Raw genomic sequence first — 23,307 nt, forward strand, 5'->3', positions numbered from 1 at the left:
TGCCAATGCAGGGGACATGGGTTCCCAGCCCTGGCCCGGGAAGATCCCACACGGCGCAGAGCAACTAAGCCCATGCGCCACAACTACTGAGCCTGCGCTCTAGAGCCTGCGAGCCACAACTACTGAAGCCCGTGCATCTGGAGCCCGTGCTCCGCAACAAGAGAAGCCACCGCAATCAGAAGCCCTCACACCGCAATGAAGAGTAGCCCCCGCTCGCCACAACCAGAGAAAGCCCGTGTGCAGCAACAAACACCCAACACAGCCATAAATAAATAGATAAATTTATTTTTTTAAAAAAACAAACTCCGTGTCCCCAGCGAAAGACTAATCAAGAAACCACACCTCTATAAGCCTGGCCTCATTTTAATATAATGCACACCTGCCTTAATGTTCCAGGACATGTCTAATTTTAAAAAGTGTATCTTAATTTTTCCTTTAACAGATAATCTCTTTGAAATAAAATTCTTCTTTATTTTGGCTTTATTCTTACACCATGAAATTACTCTACATGTTCAGTATTCACACACTACTAAATGCATCACCCAAGAAAAACAAGTTAATGTTCAGGTAACCACCTGCATCAAGTGACACCCACTCCCTTTCTTCCCTAACAGGTGTTGGGCTGCAGTTTACAAAGGTCAAAGTAGGAATTAGATGTGCAAGTGTTTGTGCGAGGTGTGTGCTCATATGCATTTATGTGTTCTTGAAGGGTTATTCTAAAATCTAACATAAATGCACTTTGGGAGTATACAGTTCTGTGTCTTATCTGTGCCTCTTGTTTCTACTTTTAAAACATTTCCTAGTCTAAAATGCAAAGTGTGTTAATGACTTGTCTCTGAACTGAACACCAAACAGGTTCCATAGAAAGCCACTATTATAATCTATAACCCCGAGAACTGAACTCTCAAAGAGTAACTTCATATTCTAAAAGCTCTCACAGAATAACACATTGCCTACAAAAATCAATTACAGGATGCAATTTACAATAGCACAACACCTAGAAAAAATAAAATACAAAAGAACTACATTTTTAAAAATTATGATGACAACTGACATAACTTTACTCCAAAAAATTTCAGTTTTTTGTTGTTGTTCTGTAGTTTAAACAAATTTGGAATGACATGATTCAGAATTCAGATCAAGTTATCAACATGCTGTTCATTTTTTACACGAGCTTTTCAAAAGTACTGCCAGTTGCAGAAAGCTGACAATCCTTGATTTCTTTTTTAAATAAGGCTTTGGCTTGCTGTTTTCACCATCACCTCTGTAGGCCAATGTAAACAAAAGTCTACCTCACTCCTATAAGTGAAAAGGATCTTATTAAATATGTTTTAGGAAAATAAATAAAACTACAAAACAGTACTAGCAGTAAGGTTTTCTTAGATTTACCTCTTGATTTTCGAATAAAACAACACAGTGAGTCTATTTTTTTCCTCCTTTTGGCCTTGCAGTGTATAACAAAAGTAGACCCAAATCCTCAACCGAGAATGAGTAATATACACACCCTGAATTACTTTTTAAACTATATAACATTCTTAAATTTTAGCATTATTTATAAAAGCCAATTAGCTATCACTTCAAGCCAGAAAATCTGGGCATTATTAATTTTTCTTCAGTACAAAACTACCTTATAACAACTCACAACTTGTTTGAAAGTCACTTCACTTTACTACTAGCTATGTTTCAGGAAGTGAAGATTCTGGTGAGGATGGGTAGTGCCCGTCTAATAACTCGTGTTATCCGGTTTCTGTGCCTCCAGTTTATTACCACTTAAATGCTAGGCAAAGCTTTATCTGTCTCATAAATAGGTATTTATAAAAATGTAGTTTAACACTCTAAAAGCGCTGCATCATAACTAGAGATACCACCATCTATTATTTGTAAAGGGTCACAGAACGGCTAATGGGTTCTCCCACTGTGAGTTTAATTGCTCAACCAACCTGCCATACACCAAGAGCGAGCTCTGCGAAGGGTCTGGCGAAGAGAGGAGCCCGTGGGGCGCGAGGAAGGTGCCCCATTAACCCGCCGACCTGTGGAAGCTTTGAGAGCTGCATCATTCAAAACACACAAACACCTGGTACTCCGGGAGGGTATTACTCTATTACTGCCTTCTCAAACTGATGAGAACTCTAGAAATCCACTCCAATCCCTTCATCTTTGCGATAGCGGAATCGGCCCGGACTCGTAACGCTTAGTGATTCTGAAGGCGCCAATGTTCTAAAAATAAAACTTTAAGGAAATAGAAAGAACTTACGTTTAAAATTCAGACTCCGTGCTCGCTTCGGCAGCACATGTACTAAAATTCAGACTCCAAAACCTGCCCCTGGAAACCAGCGAGTTAAAAACAAAAGACAGACATCCTCTAAGCGCACCAAGTTCAGCCTTCGGGAATCCTCCAGTGCACTATCCCAGACAACCGAGCACAAACCTGTACCCGGGAGGCTGACGCGCGAGGTCCCGCCGCCGGGAAACACCTCGCGGCGAATCCGCGGCGTGCGGTGGGGGCACTTCGGGAGCCGGAGAAGCCCACCCGCCAGGCGTCGAGCCTCACTCTCCCCACCTGTGAAATGGGCGTGACGCCACTAGCCCGTTCGCCCCACGGGGAAGAAACGCTAATGAATGAGAACCACCTGGTGAAAGACCGGGGCCGCCTTGGCCGCTCTCCGGCAGCGGTCCTCGGGCAGCGGGGCGACCCCGCCGCGGTCGGGTTCCCCCCCAAGGCCGCGGGCGCTCTCCGCGCTCCGCACTCCCCGCGGCCCGACGGTTACCAAGGTTCCCCAAGCCGCGCCCGCCCGGACGCCGGCTCCCGGGCCGTCAGCTACCGTAAAGGGCGCCGTCCCGACGCGGCCCCGACGCCGCCTACCTTGGCCACCCAGCTGAACAATGGTGACATCGCGGGCCGGGCGGAGGCTCGTCGCCCGCAGCTCCCGCTCACTCCCGCCGCCGGCCCGAGGGGCGGCGGGCAGCCGGGGGCGGGCTCGGGGCGCGGCTGGGCCCGGGCATGGCTCCCCCCGCGGCGGCGGCGGCGGCGGCGGCGGCGGCGGCGGCGGGCTCCTCCCCGCTCGTCACTGCCCAGAGAGGTCGCGCCCGCAGGGCTGCCCGGCCGAGAAAGGGAAGTGGGTGGGGAGAGTGGGGGAGGGGAGCGGAGGGGAGGGAGCGCGGCCGACCCCGCCCCCACCCCGCCCACCCCCCACGCTCGGCTGGCGGCGGGAAGTTGGGACCCGCGGGGGTCGCCCTCCTCCGGGACGCCCCCGGCTGCGCGGCTACTGGGGGAGGAGTCGTAAGCCCTAACGGCTAGGGACGCGGCTTTCTAGGCCTCTGGGGTCCGTTTCGCCCAACTTTCAGAAAACTAGGAATTCCTCTCCTTGAGGTTCGGTAAAAGCCCCAGAGTTGGAGCAAACACAAAGCCCGCCCAGCATTCCAGGGGTTACCGTCGCCCCCGCAGCGTTTCTTCCTAAACGCTCCGGATTGCTGGTAACAAAAGGGCTAGTGTTCCCCTAACTCCTAATACCTTTATATAATCAAAGGTGGTTTTCTTGGAGCCAGAAAACTCAGCTGTTGAGACTAGAAAAGGGGTGGTGGAAAAAGAACCTTCAGTTCCTGCCAGCTGGGAGGTTTCAGCAACGTGAGAAATGTTGGTTTCACCAGTTTTCTTCTCTCCCAAGGCAAGATGATAAGCAGTGTAGTCAGTTTATAGGTACAGAGGTTAAGCCGAGTTTCGAACTCAGACACCCAAGAGTTGCACGTTGGAAAAATAAAAAAGGCCAAAGGACACATTAATAACCGATGTGTAAATATATGTGTCACGTGGCGCCACTCACTGAGCTCCTCAAGCCAAATAGCCACCCTAACCCCATAATTTTGCTTCTTTCCTCTTGTCATATTAATTGTGCCTTATCTTCGTGACAGGCCAGTAGGACATTTTAATGAAGTTCCCCAAATGCCTGGCATCTGAGTTAGGTGGGTTCATTATCTATTGCTGCATAACAAATTACCCCAAAACTATGAAGCTGGAAACAACAGTTTCTGTGGGTCAAAAATCCGGGGAGCATCTTAGCTGGTCCCTCTGACTCAAGGTCTGTTAGCCGGGGCTGCAGTCATCTCAAGACTGGGACTGAAGGATCCACTTTCAAGCGCATAGTTGTTCCCAGGATTCAGTTCCTTGCAGGCTCTTGGACTTAAGGCCTCAGTTTCTTCCTGCAGCATGTGGTTCTCCCCGTAGGGCTGCTCACAGTATGGCAGCCTGCATCCCCTAGCACAAGTGATCCAAGAAAAAGCACGTGTCCAAGAAGGAAGTCAATGGTTTTATAAACTAATCTCAGAAGTGACATCCCAAGACTTCTGCCGCATTCAGTCTAGTCCACACTCAAGGTAAGGGGATTACACAAGGACATAAATACCAAGAGAGGACCACGGTGGAGGGAGGGGTTTTATCTTTTTTTTCTCCTCCCAGGTAGGGTACATGGGAACAAGATAAATGATAAAGGCATGGTGAAAGTCAAGAGTGATAGCATTCTAACAAAGCCTCCCTGGGTACTTGAAAAGGGCCTTCAGAGCATATTAGAGAAGTGCTATTCTTTCATTCTTTTCAGCAGTGATGTTCCCAAAAGAAATTAAGAGGTGGAAAATGGGAGTGCATTTGCAGCCATTTAACCAAATCTTTCTCTGTTATCACATTACTTCCCCAAGCAAGCGGAAGAGATAGAGGCTGAGAGCTCCATCAAAGTAAGAGCCTTTATGGCCACCACAGCCTCACTACTCAAAGTGTGATCCATGGACCAGCTGCCTTGGCATCACCTGGCAATTGTTAGAAATGCAGACTCTCAGACCCTGCCCTAATATCCCGTCCTATGGAGTCAGAACCTTCATTTTACCATGACTTCAGGTGGCTAGGATATACATAAAGTTTGAAATGCACTAGTATATGAGATTCACAGACATTGGCCTTAAAATAATGTAAGTGACCAACAGCCCCTGGAGAGAACAGCTAAAACTGTCCTTCATCCTTGCGATGGCATGAACTAGCTCAGCAGAGAGAGACCTGGAGAAGTACGGGGAAGCAACATCGTTGTGATGGGAGTGGCTGGGCAGCTGAGGACCAGGCATGGATAAGCTGGATGGATGACAAATGTCACCACACACCATCACTCCAATCCCTAGCCTGAGCTCTACGAAAATGCCCAGGACTGAGAAGCAACTCAGGGGAAAGGATGCGGAGAACTCGAAATGGACTACAGAAACCTGAATTACCTCCAACTGACTGAGATAAACTTTCTACTTCTTCAGCAGGAGGTAAGAAGGCAAAAAAGAGAAATTACATTAAATTTAGAAGGAGAATTGCACTTCTTGCAAAAAAAAAAGTTTAAGACTAAATCCTGAATATGACAGTTACAATATGACAGGTGAAATAGGGACATCCAGGCTTCATTGTTTAAACCTGGACCCCTGGACTTCCCTGGTGGCGCAGTGGTTAAGAATCCTCCTGCCAATGGAGGGGACACGGGTTTGAGCCCTGGTCTGGGAAGATCCCACATGCCGCGGAGCAACTAAGCCCGTGTGCCACAACTACTGAGCCTGCGCTCTAGAGCCCGCGAGCCACAGCTACTGAGCCCACGTGCCACAACTACTGAAGCCCGCACGCCTAAAGCCCGTGCTCCGCAACAAGAGAAGCCACCGCAATGACCGCAAAGAAGAGTAGCCCATGCTCGTCGCAATTAGAGAAAAGCCGGCGCGCAGCAATGAAGACACAACGCAGCCAAAAATTAATTAATTAATTAAATAACTATACCTGGACCCAATTCTCCATGTATATACACATCAATGTGGAGTCTCCCGCAGTTTCTGGTTTGCACTTGCCTAAACCTTACATGATTTTAGACTCAGGTCTCCATCTCCTTCTGCTCCAGGTCTCCCTGCCTGATCTGGGCAGAATCACTCATTTAATGGGAACGTAAGAACCTTTCCAATGGGTGGACTTGATAGTAACGTCTGGGGCTCTAACACTAAATATTACATGAAAGTTCTTCATTCCCTGCCAACATGTAGCTTGCCAACAGAAATTCTATTATAATCTGGAAGTTCATTAAAGGGAAACTTTTACATCAGACAGTCTAACAGATCTCACATTCAAAACAATTTTCCTTAAAATCTATTTCTCCGATCTGAAAAATGTATCCTTCTCTAAGAAACTGTATATTCCCCCAGGGAAGGACTGTACGTAGAGGGGGCATGGGTAATTTTTAATAGCTCCCCATTGATTCTTTTTCAGCCAGAATCAAGAACGCTTACAGACAGAATAATCATTGCTCAAAGATGCTGATGGTTCCCAGCCCTGATTTTCTATCAGAGTTACCTGTGATGACAAGGCAAGTGGGTGAGGAAGGAGGGCAGATGATTTGGCTGCTCTGTGGCAGGGTGGAATGCTCAGAGACCTCAAAGAGCAGGTAGGTCATATAAATGTGTACAGAGGGCCAGGTGTGAGACAATAAGGAATGAATGAACTGTCGCATGCATTCATGGAGAATGCATGCTCAATTATTAAAACACTCCACCCAGCCAAGCAAAATGTGTGAGCTTGGAGGAGTGTGTATCGTGTGTGTGTGTGTGTGTGTGTGTGTGTGTGTGTGAGAGAGAGAGAGAGAGAGAGAGTGAGGGGGGGCAGGGAGAGAGAGAGAGATTCTGATTATCAGCCAGGATTGAGAACCAACCGCTTGCATAGTTCTAGATCCCTTGTTTAAAAAAAAAAAAAAAAAAAAGTTGCTCTGTGGAGAGCAATAGGCTATCTGACTAGGACTGCAGAGATCTAAATAAGTAGGTTCTACAGAAAATCTGAGACTACTGTCTAAGTAACTTTAAAAGGAAGCTTTAATGTCTCACCATCAGTTTTCCTGAGACATTAAAGGAGGACTAAAAAGGGGGGGTAAACCCAGGAACTGGAAGAGGTGCTCATCTACTAAGCCTGATCATAACTCCCCAAATAAACTTGACACGCCTGCCCTTCTGTGTTCCTCCTTTGAAGAGGAGCAAGGGTCAAGGACAGCAATACCTCCTGAGAGTTCAGGAGATGCTGACAGGCAGCTCTCCACCAACTGAAATGTGGAGGGTGCAGAGGTAGGAAGCATGACCTCACTCTGCAACCTGTTCCTCCCCGCCACAAGACCTGGTTAAAAATAGAGCCATTGTGACACCAACTCCACAAGGAAGCTCGAGACTTGGTTTCAAGTGAATCAGAACCACTTGGCACTTGGTAACTAGGATTCTGACAGCAGTTACAATGTGTTTTGTTTTGGCTTTTCTTCCCACATCACCATGCTATTCCGGGACACCAGCTAAGTGTCCTACAATTCAACTCAATTCTGACACTATCTACCTGGAGATTGTATCAGATCCCAAAGAATAAGGGCTCAGTCCTACAAGACTGCCCTCCCTCCCAACTTCAGACACCAATCCCAAGTCCAGGGTGTCGCCTGTGCCTCTGACCAACCGGTTCCAATGACCCCATCCTTGGGTTCAATTAATTTGCTAGAGTAGCTCACAGAACTCAGGGAAACATTTTACTTACTAGATCACCAGTTTATTATAAAAGGATATAACTCAGGAACAGCAGAATGAAAGAGATGCACAGGGCAAGTTATGGGGAACAAGGTGCGGCGGGGGGAACTTTCCATGCTCTTTCTCAAATACCACTCTCCTCAAATCTGCACCTGTTTACCAACCCCGAAGCTCTCCAAACCCCATCCTTTTGGGTTCTTATGGAGGCTTCATACATAGGCCTTTGGCGACTGAACTCACTCTCCAGCCCCTCTCCCTTCGGCGGAGTTCAGGGGGTGGGACTGAAAGTTTCAACCTTCTAATCACAAGGTTGGTTCCCCTAGCAACCAACCTGCATGCTAAAGGGACCTAGGGGCTTTCCAAAAGTCAACTGATTAACATAACAAAAGACACCTTCATTGTTCTCTTCGCAGGAAATTCCAAGGGTTTTAGGAGCTCTGTGCCGGAAAGGGGTACAAAGCCCAAAAATATATATCCTATTATAAATCACGATATCACAGCAACTGATCAAGAATCAGTTCATGAATATTCATTAGCACCTATTGTGTAAAGCAAACACGTGTCCTAGCAAGGAATAGCAAAGATGATCAGACCTGAAGCATAGGCACACAGCGTAGCAGGGAAGAGTGAAAAGTACCAAGAGAAGGGCCCAGGTGAAGCTCCACCGAGTCCCAAAGGAACGAAAGGTAACTTCCGGCTGCAAAGGAAGAGCCAGCATCCTGGCTGGAAGACATCAGGACTTTTACAGATGGAGATGAGCGAGTGGGTTTTCCAGGAAGAAGGACAAGCTGGCATGAAGGATTGGGGCTCATCTCTGAAAATCAAGCCTTACCAGGACAGATAGAATAGAAATCAGAGCTCACATTGCAGAGAGAGCGTTTTAGTAAATGGTAGTTTGGGGGTGTGCAGTCATCCCTCATTGGCATAAAAATTTGTTTCCAGAAAAAGTATTTTTTTTTAATATTTATTTATTTATTTGGTTGCACCGGGTCTTAGTTGCGGCAGGCAGCCTCCTCAGCTGTGGCATGAGAACTCTTAGTTGCGGCATGCACATGGGATCTAGTTCCCTGACCAGGGATCGAACCCTGGCCCCCTGCATTGGGAGTGTGGAGTCTTATCCACTGCACCACAAGGGAAGTCCCCAGAAAAAATATTTGCTGAGATACTATCAAATCCAGAAAAGTCATGAAAAAAGTCCCTCTGTATGAATTGAAAACATATGTCCATGAAAACAATTGTAATGAATGTTCACAATAGCATTATCCATAATGGCTAAAAAGTGGAAACAACCCAAATGTCCATCGACTGATGAATGGATAGTGTACCCACACAACAGAGTATTATTTGGTCATAAAAAGTGATAAAGTACCAATGCATGCTACAACGTAAATGGACCTTGAAAACAGTATGCTAAGTGAAAGAAGCCAGACACAAAATACTATATATTGTATAGTTCCATTTATAAGAAATATCCAGAATAGACAAATCGAAAGAGAAAGAAAGATTCGTAGTTTCCAGGGATTAGGGAGCAGGAAACATGGAGAGTGACTGCTAAAGAGTATGAGGTTTCTTTTAGAGGTGATGAAAATATTTTGGAATTAGATAGTGGTCATGTTATGGTTACAAAACTTTGTGAATATACTAAACCCCCAAATTTCATGGCATGTGAATTATATCTCAATTTTTAAAATCCCTCTATGTGATGATGGTTTAATGACTTTACATAAATTATCTCCCTAAGCTTGTATAACAATGGAACCCACACTTCAAAGGGCTAGTTTCAGGATTAAATGGGATGCATATAAAGCACTCAGACTGAATCCTTGCACACAGTAGGAGCTTAGGAAATGTTAGTGGATGTTAGCTATAGGAGGAGGATGATGAGGAGGGGGAGGAGGGGGAGGAGGGGAAGGGGAAGAAGAAGGAGAAGGAGAAGGAGAAGGAGAAGAAGAAGAAGGAGAAGGAGAAACTTCAGTAGCAGCAGTAGCAGTGATTGTTGTAGGTTGATGATGGGTATGTGTGATGGTTAATCTTCATGTGTCACTAAGGGCTGCCCAGATAGCTGGTCAACATTATTTCTGGTGTGTCTGTGAGGGTATCTCTGGAAGAGATTAGCATTTGAACTGGTCAACTGAGTAAAGAAGATCGCCCTCATCAATGTTTGGTGGACATTATCCAATCCATTGAGGTTCTGAATAGAACAAAAAGGTGGAGGAAGAGAGAATGCGCTCTCTCTCGCTCTCTCTCTCTCTCTTTCTGCTTGAGCTGAGAACGCCATCTTCTCCTGCCATCAGACATCAGTGCTCCTGGTTCTCAGGCCTTTAGACTCAGACCAGGACTTACATCATCAGCCCTCCCGATTCTCAAGCCTTCAGACTTATACTGAAATACACCACTGGCTTTCCTGGTTCTCCAGCTTGCAGACGGCAGATCATGGGACTTCTTGGTCTCCATAACCACATGAGCCAATTACTATAATAAATCTCCTCTTATATATCTCTCTCTAATATATCCTATTGGTTCTGGTTTTCTGGAGACCCTTAATACAGTATGACTATTATAAATACAGAAACAGAACAGAAGTGATGGGCTGGAGAACTCAAGTTCATGGCTGGGTTTATAGACAAACAGTTGAGAGCAAAGAAGAGATTGTGTGTTAGCCAAAACTAATTCTGGCACGGGTGGGCCCCCCGACATATCTCAATATTTTCCTCTCCCTTTTTATGGTTGCTATGTCTAGCGGTATGACTGTGCTCCATTTGTTACTTTCACTCTGTAAGCCATGCCGTGAATCATCCAAGTTTCGCTGGTAAATTCCTGTCATTCCGGGCAGAGACTTGGTGTGCACAAGCATTACTAGCCTGTCACACTTTCAGAGAGTTCAGATGTTCCTCCCTAAGAAATGGGTCCTGCTCACTCACACTGCTAATCTCGCTTTTCTCTTCCCCACACACACTGTGTCTCATTACCTGTCTACATCTCTTGCTTTCTCTCAAGCACACACTTGTACTCACATTTTAAATGATGCCAGATTCAAAATGGAGTCTTTGGGTGGCAAGACTATTTGAAGACCAACCTGAGAGCAAAGGATGCTCAATAAATTGGTGAATAAGTGAAAGTACAGAGTGGAAAGATAAATTTTGTGAAGACTTATTTGGAGGTAGACAATAAATTCAGGGAATTAGCTGAAGAACACTCTACTTTGATAGAGCTGTGTCAACGTTTAAATTAAGGTCTCTGATGTCATGTTTTGATTTTGTGCATCAAGTTGTAGTTTGTTAGCCAGCATAACAGTAAACAAATTTAACAAGAACATTTTTAGTGTTCTCAAGCTCCAGCCACCTTCACTACATTGCAATATTAAAAGCTGGCTGGGAATTCCCTGGTGGTCCAGTGGTTAGGACTCGGCGCTTTCACTGCCAAGGACCCAGGTTCAATTCCCTGGTCAGGGAACTAAGGTCCCGCAAGTGGTGAGGCACAGCCAAAATAAATAAATAAATAAAAACTGGATGAAGCCCAGCTAGAAATCCTGAGACGTCTCTGCAGTGTAAAAAGGGAGCCATTGAACTTGTAACTCTAGAGCTCTAGAGGGAACCAGAGAGTAACAAATCCCCCCAAAAATAAAGTTCACACCAGTGAACATTTTGGGGATGGCTTTTTTTCTCTCTGCACTCAGCAGTCTTATTAGAACAGAAATTTACTTTATGACACAAACTTCTCTCTTCAGTAGAAATAACAATCAATTCGTTTCACTGTGACATTTCAAAAGCAGCTAAATTAATATATTTTGCTATTGAAATATCTGTTCTCATCTCAATATTTTGCTTAATATACACAGCAACTGTGTTCACTTTTTAGCTGGTAAGACATTCCAAAAATAGAAACAGTGTTTTTCTATTTTTAGCTCAGTCTATAAAGCTTAAGCAAATAATCTTTCCAAAGTATTGCACACACACGTTTCAAATTCATGGAAAAACCCAGTGGCAGTGAGCTCATAAAAGAAAACACAGTGAAAATTTGGAGTCAAAAGATTTTTGATATCCTCACCCTGTGTTAAAACTAAACAGAGATGCTTAGCTTTCAATGCAGATATTTTAATTATAATTTCTAATAGGAACATGAAAAACACCACTTAGCGTAGCACTAATTTCACCAGAAAATAACTTTTTTTTCCTACACTGAAAGTTATGTTTTTCCTTAAAAAATTAGACTGAAAAATGTCAATTCCTGTTTCCTGGTCAAATCTATTAGTGAATAAAAATCAGACCAAAGCTTCCTTTTCCCCTTCTTTCATACTAAATCATAATTTCCTTTTTTCCCCCCAAAAAGGTGGTCCAGTCTACCCTTGATTATAGTGATTTCTCACTTCTAAAACAATTTATTTGTTCAATTTCATCCAGTTCTTTAAATGTGTTATGTTTCAATCCAGCAATCGCACTCCTTGTTATTTACCCAACTGAGTTGAAAATTTATGTCCACACAAAAACCTGCACACCACTGTTTATAGCATCTTCATTCATGATTACCAAAACTTGGAATAGGGCTCCCTGGTGGCGCAGTGGTTAGGAATCTGCCTGCCAATGCAGGGGACACGGGTTCGAGCCCTGGTCTGGGAAGATCCCACATGCCGCGGAGCAACTCAGCCCGTGAGCCACAACTGCTGAGCCTGCGCATCTGGAGCCTGTGCTCCGCAACAGGAGAGGCCACGACAGTGAGAGGCCTGCGCACTGCGATGAAGAGTGGCCCCCGCTTGCCGCAACTAGAGAAAGCCCTCGCGCAGAAATGAAGACCCAACACAGCCAAAAGTAAATTAATTAATTAATTAAAAAAAAAAAAAACTTGGAATAAACCAAGACGTCCTTTAGGAGGTGAATGGATAAACTGTGGTACATAGAGACAATGGAATATGATTCAGTGCTAAAAAGAAATGAGTGATCAAGCCATGAAAAGACATGGAGGAACCTTAAGTGTACATTACTAAGTGAAAGAAGTCAATCTGAAAACACTACATACTGCATGATTCCAGCTATATATGGCATTCTGGAAAAGGCAAAACTATGGAGACAGTAAAAAGATCAGTGGTTGCCTAGGGTTGGGGGTGGGAGAGAAGGGATGAGTAGGCAGAGCACAGAGGACTTTTAGGGCAGTGACAGTACTTTGTATGGTATTATAATGATGGATACATATCCATCATTATGGATGTATGTATGGCTATACATACATTTGTCCAAACCCATACAATGTACGACACCAAGAGTGAATCCTAATGTAAACTATGGACTTTGGGTGATAATGATGTGTCAGTGAAGGTTTGCCAACTGTTACAAATGTACCATTCTGGTGAGGGATAGGGATGTTGATAACGCGGCAGGCTATGCATTTGTTGGGGGGGCGGGATATATGGGAAATACCTTCTGCTCAATTTTGCTGTGAACCTAAAACTGCTCTTAAAAAACCCTTGGAAAAAACCAAGTTTTAAACATCAGTGAAACTCTCTGTCAACGCTCTCAGTATTTTGCGCGTGCGCTTCCGTATTTTGCATCAGAACTGCACAGCAAGCACCCAGAAAGGGGCAGAGTGACTCTTCCATGTCGGATACCTGTGCCTGGTACAGAGCCATGCACTCTGCACAGTCATGCAAAACAGTTCGTATCTGTTTCCTCGCCAGAGCTTGAGATTCCGATAAAAAGTCCACCAAGCCATGTACACTCACACCTCCCCAAGAGGCGTGTGCCTGACTCTGCTCGGCACAATGCTCAGGTGCACCGAACGAGTATACTTTCCGGAAGCTAAGATCCACGTGCTATGTTCTTAGGTCCATGCCCCTCTAAAAACTTTCAGATAAAAAGTCTCTCTGGGCTCACCGCTTAGCAAAGGAATGCATAGGTTATAAAATAAACCAGCACCTGCTTCCTGGTCTCTCTACACAGCTAGAGAAGGTACATAACTTATGTTGGCTTTGACAGGATATGCAAAGGCTGAGAAGATACAAGAAGGAGGAAATGGCTTTTCTTTTCCATTTGTGTTGGAATCACCTTTCGTTTCTTGCTTATAAGTGGAGAAGCCTGAACACGGCTCTCCTCACCTGGAGTTTTTCAAACATGGTAGAGGTTATGCTCTGAGTGAGGTGAAGATAAATTCAACCTTCAGATGATGGTCAGAATTTATCTAAAGCGGCCAGATTGATTTGCACCCAGCCCTTTGGAGCCTTTCTCTCTGCGGAGGCAGCATGGCTTCAGAGACAGCCCAGGAGGAACAGGGGGCTGGACATCCAGGTGGGCACAGCTAGCTTCTACTTGCCCACGACTGGCTGTGTGACCTCAGGCGGCTCATGTTGCATCTCTGGACCTGTTTTCACCTTGTAAATTTTGGAGGTTAGACTCATGATCTCCAAGGTCCCTTCCAACCTTCCCTCAGGAACGCTATGGAATATGTACTAAATTAAATGCCCATGATGAGTTTGTTCCTGGCAGCCTTAGCTCAGGGTCAAGGTAGAAATAAAACATACCTGCTCCCCAGTCTCAAGGTCTCAAGGGTGCCAACTTGGAACTTTTCCAACCTACAGTTGGTTTCTTGCCTCAGGGGGAAAGATGACAAGAACAAATGCCTCCAGTACAGTGGAGGGGTCACCTGCCTCCTGTTTGAGGTACTCCTTCTCCAAGATCGAGGGTCAGGAAGGAACAACATCCACTGAGCACGTATTACACGCCAAGTGCTTTCATATATTCTCATTAATGCTCGCAACTCCAAAGCCATGGGGGCTGGACCTCCCAGAGCCCTGCGGGTCAGACCCCTCCCTGCAAAGCTGCAGGGGCAGAACTTCTGCCCCACTGTGTCCAGAAGGTGGGACCTGTGCCCCAGTGGGGCTGACGGGCAGAGAATCAAGCCAAAGAGGATTAGTCTAAAGCCTTAAGATCTCATGGAGTTTGCCTTGTAGTTTTGACTTACTTGGGCCCTATCACCTTCTTCTCTCTTGATTTCTCTCTTTTGGAATAGGATTGTCTATCCTACACCTGGCCCACGATTGTACTCCAGAAATACGTAACTTGTTTGATTTCACAGGTTCACAGCTAGAGAGAATTTGCCTCAGGTTGAATCATATCTTGACTCTCACCCATACCTGATTTAGATGATATTTAGATGAGGCTTTGGACTTTAGACTTTTGAGTTGATGGTGGGATGTAATGAATGTATTTTGCATATAAGAAAGACATGAGGGGCTTCCCTGGTGGTGCAGTGGTTGAGAATCCGCCTGCCAATGCAGGGGACACGGGTTCGAGCCCTGGTTTGGGAAGATCCCACATGCCGCGGAGCAACTAGGCCCGTGAGCCACAACTACTGAGCCTGTGCGTCTGGAGCCTGTGCTCCACAACAAGAGAGGCTGCGATAGTGAGAGGCCCGCGCACCGCGATTAAGAGTGGCCCCCGCTCGCCGCAACTGAAAGCCCTCGCACAGAAATGAAGACCCAACACAGCCAAAAATAAATAAATTAATTAATTAATTTAAAAAAAAAAGAAAGACATGAATTTGGGGGGATCAGAGACAGAATGCTATAGAATGAATGTTTGCATCCTCCCAAAATTCCTATGTTAAAACCCAATCCCGGACTTCCCTGGTGGCACAGTGGTTAAGAATCCACCGGCCAATGCAGGGGGCATGGGTTCCAGCCCTGGTCTGGGAAGACCCCACATGCCGTGGAGCAAGTAAGCCCATGCGCCACAACTACTGAGCCTGCACTCTAGAGCCAGCGAGCCACAACTAATGAGCCCTCGTGCCACAACTACTGAAGCCCGCATGCCTAGAGCCCGTGCTCCGCAACAAGAGAAGCCACCGCAATGAGAAGCCCGCGCACCACAACAAAGAGTAGCCCCCGCTCACCACAACTAGAGAAAGCCCGCACGCAGCAACGAAGACCCAACGCAGCCAAAACTAAATAAATAAATTTATTTTTTTAAAAAAAACCAACCCCCCAGGGCCTTTGGGGATGATTAGGTCATGAAGGTGAAGCCCTCATGAATGGGATTAATGCCCTTATAAAAGAGACTCCAGAGAGATCTTTCTTCCCTTCCACCATGTGAGGATACAGCAAAAAGACAGCCGTCTATGAACTAGGAAGCCGAATCTGCCAGCACCTTGATCTGGGACTTCCCAGCCTCCAGAACTGTGAGAAATAAATTGCTGCTGTTTATAAGCAACCCAGTCTCTCTGTGTGTGTATATATATATATATTTTTTGTACATTTTTGTTATAGCATCTCAAACAGACTAAGACAAGTACTAATAATAGTAATAGAACATGATGTGTATTGAGTGCTTACTGTCTACCTGACACTGCTAACACCAGCAAACCTTTGAATTGCGCTCTTTAGGGATCAGGCATTTGTTCTAAGCATTTACAATGCATGAGGCTGGGACCCGGATTACCCTGTTTAGGATAGGGAAACTGAAGGGGCAGAACCAGGATTCGGGCTCAAGCACTATATCAACTTAACCACTTTACTACCCTAAATATCTCAAAACTCTGCTGCAAGCTGTTATTTATTATTTTGCAAGCAAGGAAGCAGAGGTTGAGCAACATAAAATCAATCATTCACCCAAGGTCTTCCTTGGGTAGAGCTGAGGCTCTCTCTGAAATGTCAGGAAAGCAAACGGCCCTAAGTGCTATCAACACAGAGCTTTGTGCTCTAAGATTTCAGGTACCTGGTCTGGCCAGGAGAGGTTCTCGAGACAGCCACCAGCTTGCAGCCAACAGCGGGCTCTGTCAGGGCAGAAGTCCTGCCTCTCTGTTAGAGCCAGGGGCTGAGCCAGTGCCAGCTAGACTAGATGGATGTGAGCTTGAAATGGCAGCAAATTTTAATGAATCAACAAATGAATGAGAGAGAAAGGGAAGGAAAAAAAGCTAGTTCTCTTTGAGGCTAAGGCAGCAGGGCCCTTCCCAAGGGTCCAGCTGGGCCAGGGGCTAGTAAGAAGGAAGTTAGGGTGCAGCAGGCTCCCCAATGAGGCCACGCTGGAGGCTGGCAAGACAGACCCGACCTGAAGCCAGAACAAAGCATGGACTGGGCTGTCGGGTGTTGGGGAGGTGGGAGCAGTGGTCCTCCCTGTGAAAAGCTGGCCTGGCTGATGGGCTGGGGACCCTGACCTCCCAGTGCCCAGGAAATTCAGCTGGATGGGGTATGGCCCCTGCATAGCTTAATGAGAATCTGATTCTTGGATTGGATGTATCAGTGGATCCAGGACAAGGTTTCCTTATGTGAAAATCATCACCGTGCTCTTCCTCTCCAAGGGCCCACAGCTGGCCAAATCCAAGAAAGAGGCACAGAGCGCCCCTGGGCCAACAAATGCTGCTTTATAGTTTTAATCCAATCAGCAGTGATTTCAGGTATCCAACCCTGGCCCACCATGTGCATGTACAGCAATGGAACTTAAGCCACTGAAGTATCTCCATTAATTCACGCAGTCACTTGATAAATATCTATTGCACACATTCACACACCCGTCCCTAGGGATGCTACAGTAAACAAGCCGCCTGCCCCCAGAGGAACGTCATAGGGTCCAGTGGGCCCATACAGCAAGCAAACAGGAAACTGCATGACCAAGTGAGAAGTGCTGCTAGAAGGAAAAGAGAGGTTACTAAGAAAGCATGCAGAGAAGGCTTTTGGTGGGGGGCGGGGGGGGAGTGGGGCCCGGAGGTGGGGAGTGGTCTAAGACTTGCAAGCAGCATATGAGGCTGAAGGGCTTAAGGACACACCCAAAGGCCAAGTAGAAATTACCCACTGCAGGGTAAAAGATGATCACTCATCTACAAAGGAGTAGAATCGGATACTGGACTTTTTATTACGTATGGCATTCTTGTTTTCTAAGGTTTTCTCCTTTATTATAAAATATTTCAAAAAAATTAAAGAGAATAATATGACAGATACGCAGGTAGTTACCACCCAGTTTTAACAGTTCTAAATATTTTGCACATTATGTATGTTTTTTTAAAAGAAGTAAAATGTTGCTTATAGAGCTCTTCCCCTCCATCCCCAGAGGTAACCACCAGCCTGCACTGGGTGTATCTTCCCCCGCCTCTGTTTTTATATATTAACCACATAGGTATCAATCCACAAACAATATAAAGTAGCATTTTGTACTTTTACATTTTTTCCTACATGGTGTCATAGTGTATATATTCTTTTAGAAATTGCTTTTTTATATTCAGCACTGTTATTTTAACTGCTGAATGGTATTCAATTGTATTAAGTTGCAAGATTATTGCACAATTTAATTATCTCTTCCCTTTTTGATGGAAATTTAGACCCCCCCCCCACCTTTTTTTTTTTTGCCATAGCAGCAACACCCTTGTCTCTTCGTGCACGTGTCCATGATGTATCCCTAGAAATGGAATTGCTGGGGTAAGGGTATTCACATCTCCAGCTGTACACACATGGCCACATTCTACTGCCACTGGGCCAATTTATACTCCCACCTGCATGCTTATGCTCCTGTTTCCTCACATCCTCACCAATCCTGATGTTACCAAGCTCTTAAATTTCGCTAATCTACAGTGTGATATGTTATTTTTCTCGCTTTAATCTGCCTTTCCTGGGACTTCCCTGGTGGTCCAGCGGTTAAGAATCCGCCTGCCAATGCAGGGGACATGGGTTTGATCCCTGGTCCAGGAAGATCCCACATGCCGCGGAGCAACCAAGCACCACAACTACTGAGCCCCCGTGCCTAGAGCCTGTGCTCCGCAAAAAGAGAAGCCACCGCAATGAGAAGCACGCACACCGCAACGAAGAGTAGCCCCCCGTTTGCCGCAGCTAGAGAAAGCCCGTGCGCAGCAACGAAGACCCAATGCACCCAAAAATAAAAATAAAATATAATTAATTAATTAATTAAAGAGTCTGCCTTTCCCTAGTTGCTAGTGAGTTGCCCATCTTTTCATATGTCAAATGGCTATTCAAGTTTCCTCCTCTGTAAATTGCCTATTCACATTGTCAGGCCATTTTTCTACTGGGTTGTCTTTTTTAAAAAATTGATTTGTAGAAATCCACTATATATTCTGGATATTAATTCTTATCAATTGTTCTTTGACTTAACAATTATTTAGAAACAATACTATTAAGACAATCAGTTAAAGGATGAGTGTAGTCTCTTAAATATGCACACCTTCAACCAAATGCTTTTTTATTGACTTTAGCAGAGGACCTGGCTTGTATTTTCTTAATGGTTTCATATTCCAAGGGCAAGGGCAGCATATGCAAACAGATGTCTGCAAAGAAGAGTTCATGTTCATTGCCGAAGAGATACCTACACTAAATGATTAATTACTGTCCTGGAGATGTTAAAGACCCTCAGAGAAGCTGCAAGCCCTGTGCTGACGACAGACATACTTTAAATCAAAGACCAGGTTATCATTGGATTTAGGGTGATTTTTAAAACATTTTAATTTCTATTCAGTTTTTTGTTCAACTTGCTTTATTTCAGTTTAGAATTTGACTTTTCATCATTCCTCATAATAATCCTGAAAAAAAATCAAAATAATAAACAAAAATTATCACAACTATTAACATCCTCATAACTAAATCCACAGACTGGAAAGTTATCATCCTGTTAAACCTCTTTATTTACAGGTGATGAAACTGAAGTCTGAGAGGCTAAGAAATTTATTCATTCATTCATTGAACAAATATTTATTCAGCTTCTACTGTAACAAATATCATTTAGGTGCTTACTGTGTATTAAGCTAAGAATTTCATTTGAATTTAGATATTAAACATTTAAACATTAAACATCTAAACATTTAAACAGAAGTTAGACACATTTAGTGTCTCTAATGACAGTTTTAAGAGGTAAAATTTTGGAAGTTACATAGCTTGCACAAAGTCCACGGCCCGTCAGTGGAGGAGGTGGGGTTAAGACCCAGGGATTCTGACACCAGCAATACTTCCAGTCCTGTCATAGGATATGCCTGTGGTGCTTGGCCTGAGTTTGAAACACAGAGATATGAAAGCTGCAGGAGAACAGGGCCCTGGCATTCACACAATATGATGTCCTCTTTCATAGATGAAACCCAGTTCTGGTGAAGGTGGCGATGGATAGGCAGGAGCTTATGCCCACACCTAATAGAAACTCATCTTTGCGTGGCACACTGACCCATGACAAAGATTACTTACATAGAGAACCCACCAGAGGGTCAGCTCCTGGGAAAGAGTAAGTACTTAGTCTCCATGGTGAACCAACCAGACACGGTCTCTGCCCTCAAAGGGTTCACAGTCTAGTAGAGAAGACAGGCAATAAGCAAATAAGGAAACCAGCGAAATGTGTAATTACACAGTATGGCTAAGTGCCATGAAGGAAGGGAACAAGGTAATGTGGGAGAGAAAGGCTCGTGGGCAAGGGACTTACTTTAGAATGTGTAGTCAATAGGCCTCTATTAACACTAAAACTGAGACCCAAATGAGTCAGCCATGGCACAAGTTAGGAGAAAAGCTTGTACAAAGGCTCTGTGAATGGAAGGAAAAAAGTATCTCTGGGTAGAGCAGAGAGAGTCAGGTAGAAAATGGCTCAAGATAAAGGCAAGGGACAGATTTCTCAAGGCCTTGAAGGCTATGGTAAGGTGCTGTACTTTTTTCTAAATGTCATGGGGAACTATTGGTGGGTTAGGTAGTGGAGTTACATGATTGAATTCTTTACTCAGTTACTCTGACCATTAAATAGAGAAAGGAAAACTGGAGTCAGAGGTGGGAACAAGAGACCAGTTCTCCAGTTAGGAGGCCATTGTGATGGTGGCTTGGATCAGGATAGTGACAGTGAAAATTAGGTAGAAGCAGATGGACTCAAGACATATTCTGGAAACAGAACCAACAGGACTCACAAATAGATGGAAGGTAGAGTATGAGTGAGAGAGAATGATCAAGGATGACCTTTAGATTCAAAAAAATGTGAATAAAGAACCACTTATAATTATTTTTCAAACATTTTATGATCTGTCTCGAATTTTTAAACTTAACAAACCTCCAGGGAGAAATGTGAGGGGGAGAGAAGGTCACAAAATTATGACTCTTCTATAAGGAACAGTGTGGCAGTCTAGGACTGAGACTTTGTATCTCTTCTGGAGGTCAACTCTTGAGCATCCTTTGCTTGGGAAGGAATCTGGACCCTTGGCCTCTGGCTGCCTCATATGGTTCTTAAGCAGTCATATCTAGCCGGCTTTTTGTGAAATAAGATGCTCAGAGACATAACTATCACCCACTTTCAGTAGCAGCAGCAAAACTACTAACACATACAATAAATACCAATTCCTGATTTAGAAAGCTCACTAAATCCTGGAATTCAGCAATCACGGAGCAACTCCTCAAGCCTCGCAGGTTATCTAGATTGACATCAGACATCTACCAAAACTTTGTACAGAATCCAAGACACGGGCATAAAGCTGCTTTAAGTTATAAGACGTTAGAAGCAACATGAGAGTTCATGAGTATTATTTAACCATGCGGACATTTTAAGATAATCAATGTTAGTCCAACCTGCAAATGTGTTTCCTATTTTTTCAGCATTCCACTTCACTCTCAGCCTTCTCTTGATTATCTCCTTTGGCTTCTAGGACCTCCTTAAGGCTTCTATCTTGTTCCTGCAAGACTGGAAAGAGACGATGTGGGAAGCTCTTGACCTGACCTCGGCCTTTTCTCCTTTATCCTTTGCTACTTCCTGTCTGCTGATTTCTCTGCGGGAGCAAATCTTGTTCACACATCCCCCAGAGTAGGAGCCTCAGTATGGAAGGAGGGTAGAACCAGGCGACAGTTCGGGAGAATAAGAAGGAACATGACCCACTTTATATTTAAGTAGAATGTTAATTATAGCAGAAATTGTTGTCGTAATAACTAACTTACATGCCTAGAGCGTGACCTGGGAGCCACGTGCCTCGTGCAAAGAGGGAAGCCCCAGGTCAGACAGAGCTGGGCGGGGTCTCAGCGCACAGCGTACTGTGAACCTGGAGACTTGGGCCAGTTTACTTAACATCCAAGCCCTATTTCCACAACCATAAAATGGAGCTAACGCCCATCGTTCAGGCATTTGAAATGATCAAAAGCACTTAGGTAAAGCGGAGGGCAACCAATAAACAAAGAGCAACATTTATAGCATTTCCTAATTTATAATGTACTTTCGGATACACGGTTTCACTTCTTACTAACCTTGAGTAAAGCCAAGTCTTCCATTTTTGACTAAAGCAGTGCCCCAACGTTCTTCTAACTGTGAGGTGCCAAATTATTTTTCACCCTGACTTCTCTCTTTTGCCAACTCTGATCTATTGGGAGCAGAAATCTAGCACTTAGTGGTGATAGAGTCACAAGGCCCTGTCTGGGCTCAGCGGTGATGTCATAGGTAATGAGGTCTGGCATGGGCACAGGACACAGGAGGGTGGTACTGACCGCATCCATTTGCCAACCCTCCTCCAACCCAGTCCAGCCTCTCGATTCACAGCAGCAAAGGGTCACTTCTGTTACTAAGTCCTAGAGATAAGTTGAAGGCAGTTTTGCAGGGAGTTCTTTCAGTTCAATAATAAATATGCTTGTTTTCCAGTGCATTCCAGGAATCTCTGACCCATGTCCATGCGCAAAAACATACCTGTTTCTTTGCATAAGGCCCATCTCAAATACAAAGGCCATTCAAAGATATTAACAGAACTCTTACTTCTAACACGAGACAACTAGCTAGGAAATGACAGAGCCATGACTTGGACCTGGTATGTATCGAGTCATTAACAGCCACATGCAGCGTTGAACTTGAGGTCAGGCAGTGAATATATATATATGTGAAATGCCAGGTGGAAGGCAACAGGGAGTGGGGACGCTAGGGAACACAGTACATGCCAAGCTGCAGGCATTCAGCTGGAATTGCTTTGCTTCAAACACTATGGTTGACAAATTTAAAAAGTCTGCAGCCCACCTGTCTGCAACCTTTTACCATTATACCGTTAACAGAAACTATTGCTACTGCTTTCATTCAAAGTGTTTTGACACATTCATTTTAAAGAAACGAATAGCCTTAAAATGGTTCTCTGAATTTGGGCAGAATAAAGTAAAAGATGTAGTATAAGTGTCCTAAAGAACGGATAAACTGGTGAGGTCTAGAGGTGTGAGAGCAAATCCAATCCAGGAAAGCTTTCTGGAAGAGGTGGTATTTGAGCTAGGAGAGATGGAATAAATGCTTTACTTAAGTAAAGAAAGAAAAAACTCTTCGGGTAAAAGAAACAGAGGTGAGCAAAAAGAGGAAAGCTTGACTATGTCATAAAAATAAACAGTCCTATTTTGTTGGAGAAGAGAACACAAAACCTTGGAATTAGAGGGAAAAGTCTGAAAAATCATCTGAGACCAGATGGGCAAGGCCCTTGACCACCAAGCTAAGGAGTTTGGCATTTATTGGCTGGGAATGGGAGGTAGACAGGCCAGAAAGCTTTGGAGATGAAATAGCCTGATCAGAGAATGGGTTTTCTAGGAGATAAATCCGCCTCTTTTGATTTTACAGACTGTTTCTTAAGCATACTTTTTTCCTAAACAAATTCAATCTGAAAAATATGTCATTCTTCTTAGCATACGTTTTTAAAAGTAAACTTAGTCACCATAAATGTATATGAGAAAAGGAAGCTTAAAAACTAGCAACAAATCCAGCAAATGTGGCCATCTGTTTCTGTGGCTCTAAGTAGAGATCAGCAAAAATAGCATTTTAAAAAACATAGAACTATAGCTGAAATCATATTTTCCAGTGTAGGTTT

At 44.5% G+C, this 23,307-nt stretch overlaps 1 protein-coding gene across 6 annotated transcripts in view; it reads right to left on the reverse strand.

Moving 5' to 3' along the window:
• The window catches only part of TBC1D1 (TBC1 domain family member 1), a 201,814-nt gene that overhangs the window by 131,786 nt on the left and 46,721 nt on the right, over window positions 1-23,307 (reverse strand). Inside the window, exon 1 of one of the 6 annotated variants that reach the window (XM_057546687.1) lies at window positions 2,864-3,095. The exons of the other annotated variants lie outside the window; for them this stretch is intronic. Within the exon in view, the coding sequence (XP_057402670.1) occupies window positions 2,864-2,893 (30 nt within the window). The 5' untranslated portion in view covers window positions 2,894-3,095. Of the gene's footprint in view, window positions 1-2,863; window positions 3,096-23,307 lie in introns of those variants that run through there. 6 annotated transcript variants of the gene reach the window in all.

The sequence above is a fragment of the Balaenoptera acutorostrata genome, chromosome 5 (genome assembly GCF_949987535.1).
Source record: "Balaenoptera acutorostrata chromosome 5, mBalAcu1.1, whole genome shotgun sequence".
NCBI classification, from domain to species: Eukaryota; Metazoa; Chordata; class Mammalia; order Artiodactyla; family Balaenopteridae; genus Balaenoptera; species Balaenoptera acutorostrata.